The following is a 16666-nucleotide window of genomic DNA, read 5'->3' on the forward strand; positions in this document are numbered from 1 at the left end:
AGGGGCATGGCATTAAGGCCCACTCAGCCAATAAGAGGTTGACTGACCTCACCATTTAACGGTGGACTCCTAGGCCTGCCCAGCTGTTTGACTTGAGCGCTCAATGGAAACAAACTTTGTCCACTCCAGTCCGGGCACACATACCCCGGCTCTTATTCTGAAGTTGAAGTAGTAATTGCTCTGTGAGTTTGGGACTGTGATAGTGGAGTTGTACATAGAGTTCTGTTCTATTGGAGTATTTCAGACCACTGGATCCTTATAAAAGGGCTTTGCTTCCTACACAGTGCCAATTATAGGACGTACAATGGTGTGTGCCCTGTGTTGACGTGCTTCAGTGAGCGATACAGTATTCATCTCAGCTTGCAGAGCTCATCCTGTGAACCTGTATTTGAGAGTCTCTGGTCAGGTAAGATGCCAACTACTACACCTGATTATACAATTGAGTAAAACATCTGAAAATGACATGATCATTTGTTTTAAAGCCTCTTGTTCATATATTTGATGTGGAAAAAAAAGGAAAAATATTTCAACGTTTCTTTCTTTACCATATCCTGAGAAGAATGGATAAGTCAGAGGTCATGATTGCTCACTTCGGGGTCAGGGTCATCCTAGACCTAGCCTATTGTCAATGCATACAACATGGCTGCAGTGAGAATGGATGTGGACGGTGCTGAGAGCGTAAACACAGGCTAGGATCTGAACCCTCACATGATGCTTTTAACCCAAATCCCACCGCTTAAGTCACAAAGCTTAGCAGACAATGCTGAAATAACTGAATATTGCTACAAGACCCCGGCTTTAGTCCTGGCTTTCTGATCCCGGCATGCTTGTGACACTTACATTTCCATTTGCAGGGCATGTTAACTTAAATGCCAAGACCAGGGGCTTGAGAGCACTTGGCTCACTGGCCACTCTGAGGCAGAGAGAGAGATGACTTCTAGGGATTTAACCTTGTAGACGTAGCGTAACTACGGAGGCCCTGTTGTGAGTCTGCCAACGTCCTCTGCCAAGCCCATGTGCCTCGCTGTGTTGGAAAGCAGTGTGTTCCCTGTCAAGTGGCAGTGTCAGGATGCCTACTCTAGGTGCCTATTTTAGACCTTCAGCCAATGAGGGAGGCATTGTTCTTGTCACTGCCCCTGTGGACATACTCATGTTTCATTCCATAACCCCTTTGATAAACCTGCAATCCCGGTTTCTATGAGATTTGGATTATTGACATTTTAGTTTTAGAGAATACAATAGTTAGTAATCGGCTGTAATGAATGATATTTACTGTATATTCTTTACATGTTTATATGTCATTTATATATTTTCCATTCTGATGTATTCCTCCGTTCATCAATTCAAACAAAATATGAATCATAAATGTCACAGAGGTCAAGTTGGATTGAATTGAATAACCTCCCTCTTATCCAAATCCCATCATGTGAACTAAGAGAGTAGACTCTACCCTTCATGCACGTGCTAGTTGATATCATACTGCCTGTTGGATGTGTGAGGACTATTTTCAGACAGACAATACCTTTGAATTGACCTTGGCTCTACAGCCCTCCAGTTCCCAAGGATATAGTGGTGACAGCTGTAAGAGGACACCTAGAACGTTGGATTCTGAACATTGTTTCACAGTTATTTAAGTCATGTTTATTGTTAATGGCAAGTAAACTAATCTTAGATATGGCAAGGCAAGGCAAATGTATTTATACAGCACATATTCATACTACCAAATGCAAACTCATAGTGCTTTACATAAATAAAAAATAAAAAAGTGCATCTATGCAGTAAAGTTAAAATACAAATAGATCACCATTTAAAATACAATAAGTTAAAATCCAAACAAAAGAATTGCAGTACAATAACAATTTAAAAGTTACAAATCTATAAATAAAATAAATTCAGTCAGTTAAAAAACTAGCCTAAACTGTCAGTATTTAAAATACAGTGAATTAAAAGCCAAACAGAGCATAACAGTCTTCAGCTTATATTTTAAATTTGATAAAGATGGGGCTGACCTAATGTTTTGTGATAGCTTGTTCCATTTTATTATTATTTTTTGCCACATAGTGAGCGAATGCTGCCTCTCCACTTTGGTGCTCACTCTTGGAACAGTTAAAAGGCCAGCCTCAGATGATCTTAGGGATCTAGCAGGTTCATAAGGCCCTATTATATTAGATATGTATTTGTGCCCTAAACCAGAGAGATCTGTAGACCAGGAGCATGATTTTAAATTCTAGCCAGTGTAGTTGATGTAAAAATGGGAGAAATGTGATCAAACTTCCTAGTTTTAGTCAGCACTCTTGCAGCAGCATTTTGAATAAGTTGTAATTGTCTTAGTGCCTGTTTGGTGTGTCCTCAAAAAATGCCTTTGCAGTAGTCTAACCTGCTTCACCTCATCTTTAAGATCAAGGCTTCTCTGCCTCCCCTATGGAAAAAAAAAGCTCTCTACTGTATCATTACCCTCTGTATAGCCCTATATGCCTTTGGATAGGCTGGATTCCACCTGTATTCATGGTTTGATCAATGTGCTCTCCAGTTAGTCTCCCCTGTGTAAACAATGCACTTAGCCATTTGACTCTGCAGATGTATTTATTCATCACCTCAGAAGCTGGGATGGAGGGAGGATTTACTGTACAAGCAAACTATCTCCTGAAATGGCTCTAACTCAATGTCAGTATTAGAGGCATCCCTCCATGGCAATGTAAAAACGTATGAAATAATGTTTCATACTATCACCCTACATGCCTTCCGCTCTCTCTATTTGACATTCAGCTTTAGCTGCTCACACCACATGCCAGTAGGCTATTTCAGTGTCTGTTCTATCTTCCAGGACCAGGGTAATGCATCCACCCTGTAAATAATATAATAAATCATATCTTGTGAAACCAGCCCATGCAATTCTGCTGACCTGAACTCACAGTACTGCATTTGCCCCTATCTGCTCTTGCCCTCAAATAAAAAAAAATAAGAAAATCAAATTAAATTATGTGAATCTGAATAGATAAGACCGATATTACTTCTCACATGTTGTCATTATGGGCCTTGAAAATGTATGGGTTTTTTGGTGTCATCATAAATACATTAAGGAAGTCTCTACAAAACATTGTTCACAGCATCAAAGCCTGTATTTGCATGGTACATTCTGTCAGAAAAACACTCCAGATTCACTGGGCTCTAGCTTTGTTTGAGTGATCAAGCCTGTCTGTTTTTACTTGTGTCCTCCAACAGGGCGTCCACTGGTTTGTAGAGTTTGGAGGAGATTTGTTGAAGAACCATGCCGCCTCCCCCAGGAGCAGCCCAGGGGTACACCCCCCCGGACGGAGGCTGGGGATGGGCTGTGGTGGTCGGAGCCTTCATATCCATAGGCTTCTCCTACGCCTTCCCCAAGTCCATCACCGTCTTCTTCAAGGATATTGAGGTGATCTTTAACGTGACCAGCAGTCAGGTGTCCTGGATCTCCTCTATCATGCTGGCTGTGATGTACGCCGGAGGTGAGCTAGTGCAAAATCACTTCAGAATGGGGTTAAACAAACCCTAACCCATAATATGAAATGTAATCCCTTGCCTAATACAGTTCCTAAAAAGCAACTTCAAACAAAGTTGGAAAACACTACATAAGACTACATAAAACAATGATTGCAAAGAACCTTTTTATATAAACAAACCATACCCTCGATCTTAGGTCAGTGATCCATTAGATGGCTATATAGTACCTTCTGCCTTTCACTCCTTTCTCTTTAATCACACACAGCTCTAATAGTTTCCCACCCGTTGACTGTGTATAGTCAGGTCACCGAGCAGAAGATGAAGATTAAGCGTATTGTCCAAAATGAGACGGCAAGGCTTGAATCACACCACTTTCAGTGAAATACAACGAATGGGGTTTTCTACAGTGCTGTTACTCTTCTATTGAAGCGTTGTACCGAAGAGTGCAAGGTTATCTGTCTCTAGAGTCTGGGGATGGGTTTCTTCCCAGTGTACTCATTGTAATCCCATGAATGTTTTCCTCTGGCATTGGCTGAGGAGGAGGTGAAATGTTTTACATGAAAGTGACTCACAGACCAATGCGATGGCCTACTACTGTATGCTGTCTGGTAAAGGGGGAATCTGACACCATGATGTCAGACAGGTCTAAGCAGTGAAGCGTTGATACTTGTCTTTTCATCTGCATGACATTCGACACAGAACACTCATCAGGACTTCTTGTCCTCGTCCTTCCAGACAGGTCCATGGCCTGATAACAAAGCAGTGTCTCTCAGTGAAAGACATTTCATTCTCTCTATGAGGCAAGATGTGAACGGATCAACCCAAGGCACTTTGCCTCAGAAATTATTTATTTAAAACACAAATCGCCAACATTTTGTATTGTCAGCCTAGTCACTGCAAAACCATTTGAGGAAATACTGGGACCAGTAACACTCAACACTTGAGTGGATTTGTTTCACATATAGTAGAAGCACGTAGTGTGTAGAGCCATAGTAATACTGTAGTGTCACTTAAAGAATAAGTCTTAAATGGTCTGTGCATCATTTTACACCTTACAGTTTGTGATAGCACTTCCTATTACAACACAGAATATAGTGGTAATAATATGGCAACAATACGGTAACAATAAATAATTAAGTGTATATAAATGGTAAATGGTAAATGGACTGCACTTATATAGAGCCTTTATCCAAAGCGCTTTACAACGGCCTCTCATTCACCCATTCACACACCAATGGCGGCAAGCTACCATGCAAGGCGCTGGCCCGCTCACTGGGAGCAGTTTGGGGTTCAGTGTCTTGCCCAAGGACACTTCGACTTGTGGCCAGCCGGGGCTCAAACCGCCGATCTGCCAACCTTGCGATCGTTAAACGGCGGCTCTACCTCCTGCGCCACAGGATCATATAATGATGAGTATTGTTCAGCTGCGTATTCCCTTCAAAGGTAGCACTGAGCTCCAGCACACAATCAAGCGCTGCAGCAGCATGGGTGTAAGGTTACAGGGTCATTCTGGAAGGTTCTCAGATGATTCCCAGTTCGCCCTCTACTCTCATGAGTGCTCTGCCTGTTCGCTTGGTTCTGGACACATGACTGCCTGGCTTGTGTGGGCTGACCTTTGAGCTTCAACAGACCCAGAACACACAGGGCCTGTCAAGACTCAAACCCTAACGGAGAGCCACAATGGCAGATACAGTACGACACAGAAATGTATCCATTCCTCTAAAATATAGATTCACAGATGCTTTTGCATATGAAAATTAGCTGTGTTGCTTGACTTGTTTGATTCTACTTGGAACTACTAAAGCTGCTAAATCCCCTAAAGCCCCTTCCACTAACTTTCTCTCAGACGCTTGTTTCGAAATGTGAGGAGTTAGCGACATTTTTCAACAATAACATCACAACCATTGACATTATTAATAATAATTATAATTCATAAAATGTATATAGCGCTTTTCCGAGGCTCAAAGACGCTGACACCGGTGACATCATTGGGTGACATTATTGACACTGGTGACCCTTATAATAAAATGCATAATAAGCATGTGATAATGGATGAATTCACAAGCATTTCTGCAGCGGAACTTTACAAGACTGTACTGGAGACAGTGGAGAGCAACTCGTCTTTCACAGTGATCATCAACACATCTCTTGAGTCTGGCTTTTTTCGAGATGCTTTTAAAATAGCTGTTGTGAAACCATTGCTGAAGAAATTACATTTAGATAGTGAGACTCTAACTCATTATAGAGCAATATCCAATCTCCCTTTTATTAGCAAGATACTCAAAAAGGTGGATTATCATTTATAAATGAACTCCTTCATACAGGTACACAATATTCTGGAAAGCTTTCAGTCAGGTTTCAGGTCTAATCATAGCACAGAGCCTGCTCTCACTAAAAGTGTCAGTGATCTCTCAGACTAAACACTGATAAGGTCTCCGTTCTTGTTCTCTTGGATTTATGTGAAGCATTCAACACGATTGATCACAAGATCCTCATCAATGGTCTTCAAAACTGGGTTGGTCTCTCTGATTGCTTCCTAAGCTTGTTCAGTACATTACAGGGTGAAAATGATAGGTAAGTGATATAAGGAGATCTTTCTTGGTCACGTGGCCGGAAATTATATATTGATGACTCAGAGAGAAGGTTGAATCGTAATCATTGTATTAGGCAGATCTGGGTTGCATTCCCATGTACAGATGTTTCCAAGGCAGCATGCTCTGTTAAGTCCAAGCTTCAAGCATGGCTACGACATGGCTGGTGCCGAGCCTGGCTGTGGCATAGAGATGCCAAGCAAAGTACTGATGTTTGTTACAGCTTATATACAGTTCTCAGAGAGGAAATAGCTTTTACCTCGTAACTTACAATAGTGACATTAGTTCCCATACATGGCTATACTGTGTTCATGCTGTTCTGCTTCTGCTGACCACTGGACAAGGCTCCTATGTCCTTGGAGTTAAACTGGTCTCACTGTTACTTGATATGGTATGTGCCTGCTCCTAAGAATGTGTTGTTTACTACTGAGAGTGGGCACACAGTATGGTTAAGGTTAAACAATGAGTATTGCAATATTTGATAGGCACACAACATTTGGCATAGTCACACAAAAACGCATCATATCAGCTCACTCTTTTTTTTCCCCCATGATGTAAGATTAATTTGACTGGTAAATTATTTCTATTGAAAAACATGTGGAGTTCTTAACAAAGTCAATGAATGACCACATCAGAAATACATTAGGCATCGGTTCCATCATACAAAGTACATTATATGTCAATATAACAATGTCTGGAAGTAGATCTTCAATCAAAGGAACGGCCTTGTGTTTCTGGTAACAAGGAGTGCTATTTGATTCTTTGATGGTCATCAGTCTTGCACGTGTTCTTGCCTCTGTTCACAGCGTTAATAGGTTTTATTAACTTAAGACAATTTTAGCATTATCATTACACTACACCCCTCCTTTTCTTGACTTAAGTCTATAAAATCTTAAGCTTTCCATCAATGGATTGTGGAATTAACCTGCTCAGAAACAGTTGGAAACAAAAATACAGATGTTAAGCATAAGTTTGTTAATTGGGTTATCTGGACTGTTGTTCCCGTCCCTTAGAATTCCTAGAAGAAAGTTTGTAAGTTCGTGCTGTTGAATTCAGCTGTTTACTGCTGATGACACTGTTAGTTGCGTGCGTCAGTACAATTGAACAATTACGACTACATAAAAGTATGTGTAAGTCTCTCTTGTCATCATCATGTCTCTGTCTTAAATCATAAGAATTAACATTTCCATTGTTTGTCACATTGAAATGTCATTAGTTTGTCTCATTTCTCTTGTTTCATCCGGCAATAGCTTCCTTCAGCATCTGCAACATTCTCTCCCCACTTCTGCAATGGTTAACTTAGACCAGATCTTAACAGCATCTCGGTCTCTGAGTCCTTCGCTCAATGTCTCTTGATTTCCTTGATTCTGTCAGGAAATAGAATTGACAGGCATTGTCAGAATACATTCCAGGTCTTTCTTGCTGAATTGTGTTTTCTCCATCAGAAATGTCCTCCTTTGATGTTTCACAGTCTTAGAGTCTTAATGCGTATTTCTCTGTTCACTAAATCAATCAAAATGTTATATGTCTGCTGAATCAACACAGATTTGCATGATAATTTCAATATGAGACACATTTGTCTATTTGTTGTATGTTGTAGCTCTATGTGTGTGTGTGTGTGTGTTTGGTTACAGGAGCAGTCTCCGTTCTATTAATAGCCTAGGGTCAGAGTTTTAACACTCTCGCCCTGTTGTGAAGCTTGGTTCAGAAATATGGTTGTTATTCATTTCATTCTTAATGATAACATTCTGCATGCCATACATAGTAGTTTGCTTCCCATGATGTTAATAGACATGCGGTTTTAGTAATCAATTATGTTGATTGAAACTTCTCTTAGAGTCTTTTAAATATTATGGCCAAATCTTTTCAAACTTAGTTTTCCTCAAAGTGCTGTGCTTTCAATCACGTATTTAAGGTCTTGTCCCTAACTTAATACACAATAAATATATTTCTGTACCTTACAGATAAACATAATAGACTTCTGCTTTGTTCCTTACAAAGTTCAGAATCTCAATAAATCCTAACTCTCAGTGTTTTGACCACCGTCTTTGACTATACAGCGCCTTCTATTCAAACTATAATTATTTTAATTTAGTACTTTCCAATATCAATACATCTCCTTTTTGAAAAAAATTGAGATTCGTTCTAGAACAGCAATTCAGGTTAAGCAAATAATTACATTGTGCCTTACCTGTTTCGCTGAATCTAGCATCCTGTTCGTTAGAAGCCATTTGATATAATGTTCGTGACGCCATTTGATATAAGGAGATCTTTCTTGGTCACGTGGCCGGAAATTATATATTGATGACTCAGAGAGAAGGTTGAATCGTAATCATTGTATTAGGCAGATCTGGGTTGCATTCCCATGTACAGATGTTTCCAAGGCAGCATGCTCTGTTAAGTCCAAGCTTCAAGCATGGCTACGACATGGCTGGTGCCGAGCCTGGCTGTGGCATAGAGATGCCAAGCAAAGTACTGATGTTTGTTACAGCTTATATACAGTTCTCAGAGAGGAAATAGCTTTTACCTCGTAACTTACAATAGTGACATTAGTTCCCATACATGGCTATACTGTGTTCATGCTGTTCTGCTTCTGCTGACCACTGGACAAGGCTCCTATGTCCTTGGAGTTAAACTGGTCTCACTGTTACTTGATATGGTATGTGCCTGCTCCTAAGAATGTGTTGTTTACTACTGAGAGTGGGCACACAGTATGGTTAAGGTTAAACAATGAGTATTGCAATATTTGATAGGCACACAACATTTGGCATAGTCACACAAAAACGCATCATATCAGTAAGTCTTGGTGATCATGTATCAGATGAGTATGATATATGTTTTGATGTTGCCCAAGGAAGTTGCCTTGGTCCCTTACTACTCTCACTGTATATGCTACCACTTGGAGATGTTATCAGAGCACACACTGTAAACTTCCATAGCTATGTGGATGATGCCCAATTATACATGTCTGTTGAACCAATTGTTAATGCCATTTGCATCCTCACTAACTTTCTACAAAGCTGAAAATGAGAACAAAGCTGAAATCCTCTTACTTGGCCCAAAAAACAAACTGGCCATACAGCCCAATCCCAATTCACCCATTGGCCCTACCACTTAGCCCTACTTGTTGGCATGGAGGGGTAGGGCCAAGTGGTAGGGCTACATGGCCCTCCAAACAGTTTTTTCAGAGGCACACTCCGAACGGAGTTACAAACGGAATGTGAAATCCCAGAATGCCTTGCGAATCATCAGCAAGATACTGGTGAACGCACAACAAAAGAAAGCCACAAATGTAGTTATTTTCTTTGTTAATAAAATTTTCTGAAATCCATCATATTATCTTAGTTTAATGTAATTTCAATGTCTTATATATCTTTTCTTTATAAAAAGCATAACAAAAAATGCAGATGTCTCTAGCTAGCTATCTAACGTTACAACAAGTTTTAAGGCTGATTTGTGCATAACAGTCCCACATTTTGACATATTTCCATGACGCATTTCCTCCCTTTGACATAAGATGCCCGAAATTTAACTCAAGTCCAGCCACAAAGTTGTTGCACTTGTTACCTCGTCTCTACTATCAGTGCAGACTGGCAGGGTAGGAGCACGGGTTGCTAGCCTACAGAGAACCGCTATTCTGTCATGAACTTGCGTGGTAATGAAGCTTTCAAGCCCCGGCTGGCCATGTGTCGAGGTGTCCTTGAGCAAGGCACTGAACCCCAAATTGCTCCAGGGTCGCCTCTATGACAGACCCCTTGCTTAGAGCATCAAATACCAAATTCCCACTGACAAGTTAATTGTATGGCAATAAAAGAATTATTTTATTATTATTATAAAACTAAGAGGAGAGAGTACAGTGCTGTGAAAAAGTATTTGCCCCCTTCCCAATTTTGTCAGTTTTTGCATGTTTGTCACACTGAAATGTTTCAGATCATCAAACCAATTTTAATATTACACAAAGATAACCTGAGTAAATAGAAAATGCAGTTTTTAAATGATCATTCCATTTATTGAAGTCAAAGAGTTATTTAAAACATATATCACCCATGTGAAAAAGTAACTGCCCCCTAAACCTAATAACTGGTTGGGCCACCCGTAGCGGAAACAACTGCAAGCAAACGTTTGCGACATCTGGTAATGAGTCTTTCACATCGCTGTGGAGGAATTTTGGCCCACTCTTCTTTGCAGAATTGTTTTAATTCTTTAATTAATTGTTCTTTAATTGTTTACGGTCATACCACAGCATCTCAATCGGATTTCTGGAGGCCACTCCAGAACCTTAATTTTATTTTTCTTGAGCCATTCAGAGGTGGACTTGCTGGTGTGTTTGGGATCATTGTCCTGCTGCATAACCCAAGTGCGCTTGAGCTTGAGCTCACCAACTGATGGCCGGACATTCTCCTTCAGGGTTTTCTGGTAGAGAGCAGAATTCATGATTCCATCAATTATGATGACTGAAGTCGTCCAGGTCCTGAAGCAGCAAAGCAGCCCCAGACCATCACACTACCACCTCCATGTTTGACTGTTGGTATGATGTTTTTATTATGGAATGCTGTGTTAGATTTATGCCAAATGTAACAGGACCCACACCTTCCAAAAAGTTCCACTTTTGACTTATCAGCCCACAGAATATTTTCCCAAAATGTTGGGGGTTCATCAAGATAGTTTTTGGCAAATGTGAGACGAGCCTTTGTGTTCTTTTTTCTCAGCCGTGGTTTTCTCCTTGGCATTCTCCCATGGATGCCATCTTTGCCCCGTCTCTTTCTTATTGTGGAATCATGAACACTGACCTTAACTGAGGCAAGTTAGGCCTGCAGCTCTTTAGATTCTTCTGGGATCTTTTGTGACCTGGATGAGTCGTCATTGCGCTCTTGGAGTAATTTTGGTAGGCCGGCCACTCCTGGGAAGGTTCACCACTGTTCCATATGTTCTCCATTTGTAGACAGACAGACAGGTTCTATTTAAGTCATTTCTAGATTGAACAGGTCTGGCAGTAATCGGGCCTATGTGTGGCTTGTGAAATTGAACTCAGCTTTCAAACAAATTTGTTTAATCGGTTGGTTGTTAAGGGGGGGCAATTACTTTTTCACATAGGGCCAGGTAGGGTTGGATAGCATTTTCCCCTTAATACATGAAATCATCATTTAAAAACTGCATTTTCTATTTACTCAGGTTATTTTTGCGTAATATTAAAAATGGTTTGATGATCTGAAACATTGAAGTGTGACAAACATGCAAAAACAAATACTTTTTCACAGCACTGTATATGACTCTGCACTGGCTCCCTGTATCATTTTGAATTGACTTTCTACTCCCTTCTACTCATATTTAAAGCACTAAATGGGTTGAGACCAGCCTATCTTACTGACAACCTATACTCTGCTGCTGGATTATTGGAGGCTATTATCAAAACCCAAAAGAATGTTGGTGATGCTGCATGTATTAATTATGCCCCTAAACTGTGGAATATGTTACCTCAAGAAATCAGGGAAGTAAGCTCAGGAAACATTTTTAAGCGCCAGTTAAATATTTATCTCTTAAATTTTGCTTTTAATTAGCATTGTATCTATGACTGGAACATTGAATAAGGAAAGGTGAAACCACAATATTTGTTACCACAATGTTTGTTCCAAAAATTCTCATCTGGAACGGAGGTCTCCTGTTGTGGGAACAGAGTTAAAATCCAGATAGAAACCCTCCTGGTGTGAGGTCTCAGAGAACATCGTTTTCTCGCTGTTAATCGAAAATAGATACAAGGTCTGGCACCTTGTGTTACAAAAACCATCCTCTGGAACAGAGATCTCCTGTTGTGGGAGTTAAAATATACAATGTCGCTCTCTTTGCTGATTTTATTGTATTGATCAATTATCTGTGCAACTGGATTAAGTGATGCTGCTTTTATTGTATTGATACAAAATGAAAAATAAATGTTGCACTGAATTGTATAGCACTTTGAGCTGCATTCTTATGTATTAAAGGTGCTATATAAATAAAGCATAATATGCATAATATTATTATTAAAATAAAGCTTATTACTAAAACCAGTTTACGTTTAATGTGCCAACCATGAGTAGAACCATCACCATAGTACACCATAGTACACCATATTACATTCAGTGCATAATGGGATTTACCAACATCTGAGGTTTGTGGAATCTACAGAGGGCAGTTTATCCTCTTCTACTCCCCTCAATTTCGATCTTAATCCGTTTTTTATGCTCTACATTGGTTGGATCATACCGTATCTCCCTCAGACCTTCCCCCCCTAACCAACTCTTCCTCTGAGAGCGAAGGAAGGAACTCATCGTTAATGTTTAATCCTGCCTGGATTAGATGCTAAAAAACCCTTTGTCAAGATCTGTGCTGGCAAACGAGTCTGGACAAGCTCTAAACAAAAACTGTCAGCTTCTGTTTAGGTTCCTTGGGTGGTGCAGTTGATTTGGCAGGCTGAATGAAGCGTCTTCCAAGTGTGTCCTCCTTCTCATTTTGGCCTATTGTTATAGGCCAGACAGAGAAATGGCATCCTGCCAGCTGAACCTGCCACACCATTTAGGCCTATGTTTACAATTCATAGTGAGTTAGTTGGGATAAGGTATGTGGTTTGTATTTACCATGTATTGTATCTACCCTGTTTTGGTTTACTGTCGCTACATCCTCCAAGACGTTGTGGAAAATACACCTACATGGAATAGGAGTATTGCAGTGTACGACAATACCAAAACACTGCTATTGTGATTGCTGCCTCCAAGTCACCATTGTGAAGGTGATAAGGAATGAAGGACGGTCAGCTGAACCTGACATCCTCTTCTTCCATAAGAAAAACAACAACAATTTGATAGTCTATTAATCATCACTATTTAGTATACAGTGCCAATGAAGTGGGACACGCCATTACATATTTATCATGGCAACTATTGATATTCTCCTTCGGTGGAAGTTAAACGTAGAAATAAGAAATTGACATGACCGTGAGTGACAAGTCCTTTTAACCCTTTTTGTCCTCTCTCTCATACAGAACCTCACACATACACAATCCTGCACACACACCATCGCACACAGACTTAGAATGAAGCTGGGTTTACAGTAGAAATGTTTTTTTTAGAGAGGGAATCCAATTTGTTTGTTATTCTTAGCACATACATAATGAATATACAAAGAATACAGACACCTTGAAATCCCCGGTTTCATCACGCTTTGTTGTTTTGTGTGAAATTGCATTGTGAATAAGGATAGAGAGACCAGGGAAACTGCTGCAGTGCACCAGCAGCAGTGAGAGAAATCATTGCAGAAGTTGTAAGGACTCTGGATGCACCAGAGATATAGCTATAGCGCTCTCTGGTGGTAAAATATATATAAAACGCTCTCTCACGTAGAGGTTTTTCACCTTTCAAACCATTTTTGGCAACCTGTATGCCATCATAACATGATGTTTCCCAAAATGACTTTGCATATAGACCAGCTTATTGTTTGCAGTTGTGTTATACTCACCCACACTATCTCTCTGACGTGTGTTCTTCTCAGGTCCCATAAGCAGTATCCTGGTTAATAAGTACGGCAGTCGCCCTGTCATGATGTTGGGAGGCTGCCTGGCTGGATCTGGACTCGTTGCTGCCTCCTTCTGCAACTCAGTCGAAGGGCTCTACCTCTGTGTGGGAGTGATTGGAGGTATCTCATTTTGGTTCTCCATTAGAGTTACAATTCAAAAATGTTGAAACTCACGTTTTTCTATGTAAATTCCTTTTATACCGGGTTAGGGTTTGTTGTAGGGTTAGTTTTCATTACTGAAAGTTGAATGTAAAATGTTTTACAGATTTACAGTATGTATCTTTTAATCATGTGTAAGTAAAATACTAAATTAATGAAATACTGATTACTTCAATTATGTGTGTAACAGTTGTTTGTTTTTGGTAGGTTTGGGACTGGCATTCAATCTCAATCCTGCTCTCACTATGATTGGCAAGTACTTCTACAACAAGCGCCCCATCGCCAATGGAATTGCCATGGCAGGCAGTCCTGTCTTCCTCTCCACCCTGGCTCCCCTTAACAGCTGGCTCTTTGACCAGTTTGGCTGGAGGGGGAGTTTCCTGATCCTGGGAGGCCTGCTTCTCAACTGCTGTGTGGCTGGTTCTCTCATGCGACCCATCGGACCAAAACCCCAACCTGCCGTGAGCGATAGTGACGAAGCAAAAGAGAGCACAACTTGCCTAAAGAAGGTCAACAGCTTTATTGACCTCACCCTTTTCAAACACAGAGGCTTTCTGCTCTACATCATGGGAAACATTGTCATGTTCTTCGGCCTCTTCTCACCGTTGGTGTATCTTAGTAATTATGCCAAGAGTAAGGACATCCCCAAAGAGAAGGCAGCCTTCCTGCTCTCTGTGCTGGCCTTTGTGGACATGTTTGCCCGGCCCTCCATGGGCCTGTTGGCCAACACCAAGTGGGTCCGGCCCAGGATACAATACTTCTTTGCGGCCTCTGTGCTGTATAATGGCGTGTGCCATGTGCTGGCCCCCCTCTCTGTGGACTACACAGGCTTCGTCATCTATGCCCTCTTCTTTGGCTTTGCTTTCGGCTGGCTGAGCTCTGTTCTCTTTGAAACCCTGATGGACTTGGTGGGTCCCCAGCGCTTCTCAAGTGCAGTGGGTCTAGTCACCATTGTGGAGTGTGGGCCTGTGTTGTTAGGGCCCCCCTTACTAGGTGAGTACACATGAGCATTGTGCAAACACACATGCACACCCATCCGCGTATACACATGCACACATGCACGCACGCACGCACACACACACACGCACACACACACACACACACACACACGCACACACACACAAACACTCACACAGTTGACTTACATATTGTATAACATTGTTTACGTATATAACGTTGTTTACTAATGCTTTGTTTTTCCATATTCAATGTTAAAATGAAACTCTCTTAATCTCCACAGGAAAATTCAATGACATCTACAATGACTACCAGTACACATACCAAAGCTGTGGGGTCATCCTCATTATTGCCAGTGTGTTCCTGTTTGCTGGAATGGGCATCAACTACCGGTTGTTGGACAAAGAGAAGAAAGAGGAGGAGAGGAGGGCCAAACTGGAGGGCAAAGAAGAGGAGTCGAACAAGGACAATGCTGCCATGGAGGCCAGCGATGACGTGACATTGCCTCTGAGATCCATGGATGTGGCCAGAGCTGAAGAAGACGTAGTCTAACTTAATATCCTCTCGACCGAATTCACACTCAGTTGATGTATCAATGTAGTCAATGAGATCATGTTCATCTCCAATGACAGAAACAGCAGAAATGCGAGTCATTTTGAATTAAGCTGTATAGCAATCTATCACAGTATTCACAAAAACCTACACAGTATCACTTCCCCATTTCCATTTACCTCCATTATCTAACAATGCATTATAAGCATAGTATGACCAGAATAAGAGGCACTTTCTGTGTGATATGTGGAAGCATGGAGTTTACTGCATTTAACTGCTCTGCAAAATGTTGATATTATATTGTTTAATAAGGCACTATTTAAGGTGAATTAGACTGTTGGTTTTTTGCATTTGTGTTCAATCATATGCAGGTAGTTTATGTGTTAATATGTTAAATATCTCTTCAGCAATGCTCATTTGCAGTGCAATGTCTCCAAACATGACTGCAAATGTTTTCTGTGAAAGCACTTAATGGCTATTATAGTATTCTTATACGGTTTAATGAATCCCTTAAAAAATAATCACACTGCCATTTTCTATTAAACTATTGTTTATCTCAGACTATTTCAGGCAACCTTCAGGACTTTCAACATCATCCTGGAGGAAATTGTTTGCACATTATATTGCAAGATGATGTAGTTTTTTTTGCTGAGGATGTGTTTTGTGCACAGTAACTTTGAACATATGCCAGATATAAACATGTTAAGCTTGCACTGAATATCTTTTAGACCTTGAAACTTTTAATTCTGAATTTAAAAGTTTGCTCCAATTGTAATACAGGAGCATTAGAACCAGCATTCTTGATCTTGATGAGCAGACCAAGACCTAGGTCATCATTATTTTTCAAATGCTCTAGGGGTTTATTGTGGGACTGTTGGTATTAGCAAATCTAAGATCATGTGCATGTGTTTCATTGTACATATGTGTGTCCATTAAATGGTGACCATAATGTTTTCACCAAAACATCATGGAATGATTAAATCATATGAATGTGTTTATAGCCAAACAAGGATAAGGCAGCAGTGTATACAATAGAACATAAATGCATTTATAAATAAAACAAATTTGTAAACAAGTAAAATGTATTATTTGCATCTGCTCTGGTCTGTAAATACAAATTCTGTCTGGCCTTAGGGTGGGAAAATCAATAATAATAATAATAATAATAATAATAATAATAATAATAATAATAATAATAAATCAATACATAACACAACATTGAATAATACTTTCATGGCATAGGCCTACACATATAACATCAACACTGTTGAATTGTCACAATGTTGTCGCTAGGAAAGAAACAAAGAATAAAGTAGGAATATGGACATTGGCTGTGTTCGGAATAGCGTACTAGCATACAAGGATCCCAATTGAAATAAGCC

General features: G+C 40.3%; 1 protein-coding gene across 1 annotated transcript; it reads left to right on the top strand.

Annotated features, from left to right (window-relative positions):
* Positions 1-151: 151 nt before the first annotated feature.
* On the top strand, positions 152-16301 carry LOC308173212 (monocarboxylate transporter 1-like). The gene is made up of 5 exons (XM_080548209.1): positions 152-406; positions 3223-3485; positions 13593-13736; positions 13983-14768; positions 15016-16301. Exons 2-5 carry the CDS (start codon positions 3269-3271, stop codon positions 15282-15284), a joined length of 1416 nt encoding a protein of 471 aa, XP_080404335.1. The 5' UTR covers positions 152-406; positions 3223-3268; the 3' UTR covers positions 15285-16301.
* The last annotated feature ends 365 nt before the right edge of the window (positions 16302-16666 follow it).

The sequence above is a fragment of the Nansenia antarctica genome, assembly GCF_963989245.1.
Source record: "Nansenia antarctica genome assembly, chromosome: 18".
Lineage (NCBI taxonomy): Eukaryota > Metazoa > Chordata > Actinopteri > Argentiniformes > Microstomatidae > Nansenia > Nansenia antarctica.

Bases quoted from the DNA above. Each gene is read 5' to 3' on its own strand.
- LOC308173212 (XM_080548209.1), top strand. From the start codon at position 3,269: ATGCCGCCTCCCCCAGGAGCAGCCCAGGGGTACACCCCCCCGGACGGA. The intron at 13,737-13,982 runs GTATCTCATTTT...TGTTTTTGGTAG, and splicing joins CTGTGTGGGAGTGATTGGAG to GTTTGGGACTGGCATTCAAT. The intron at 14,769-15,015 runs GTGAGTACACAT...TAATCTCCACAG, and splicing joins GTTAGGGCCCCCCTTACTAG to GAAAATTCAATGACATCTAC.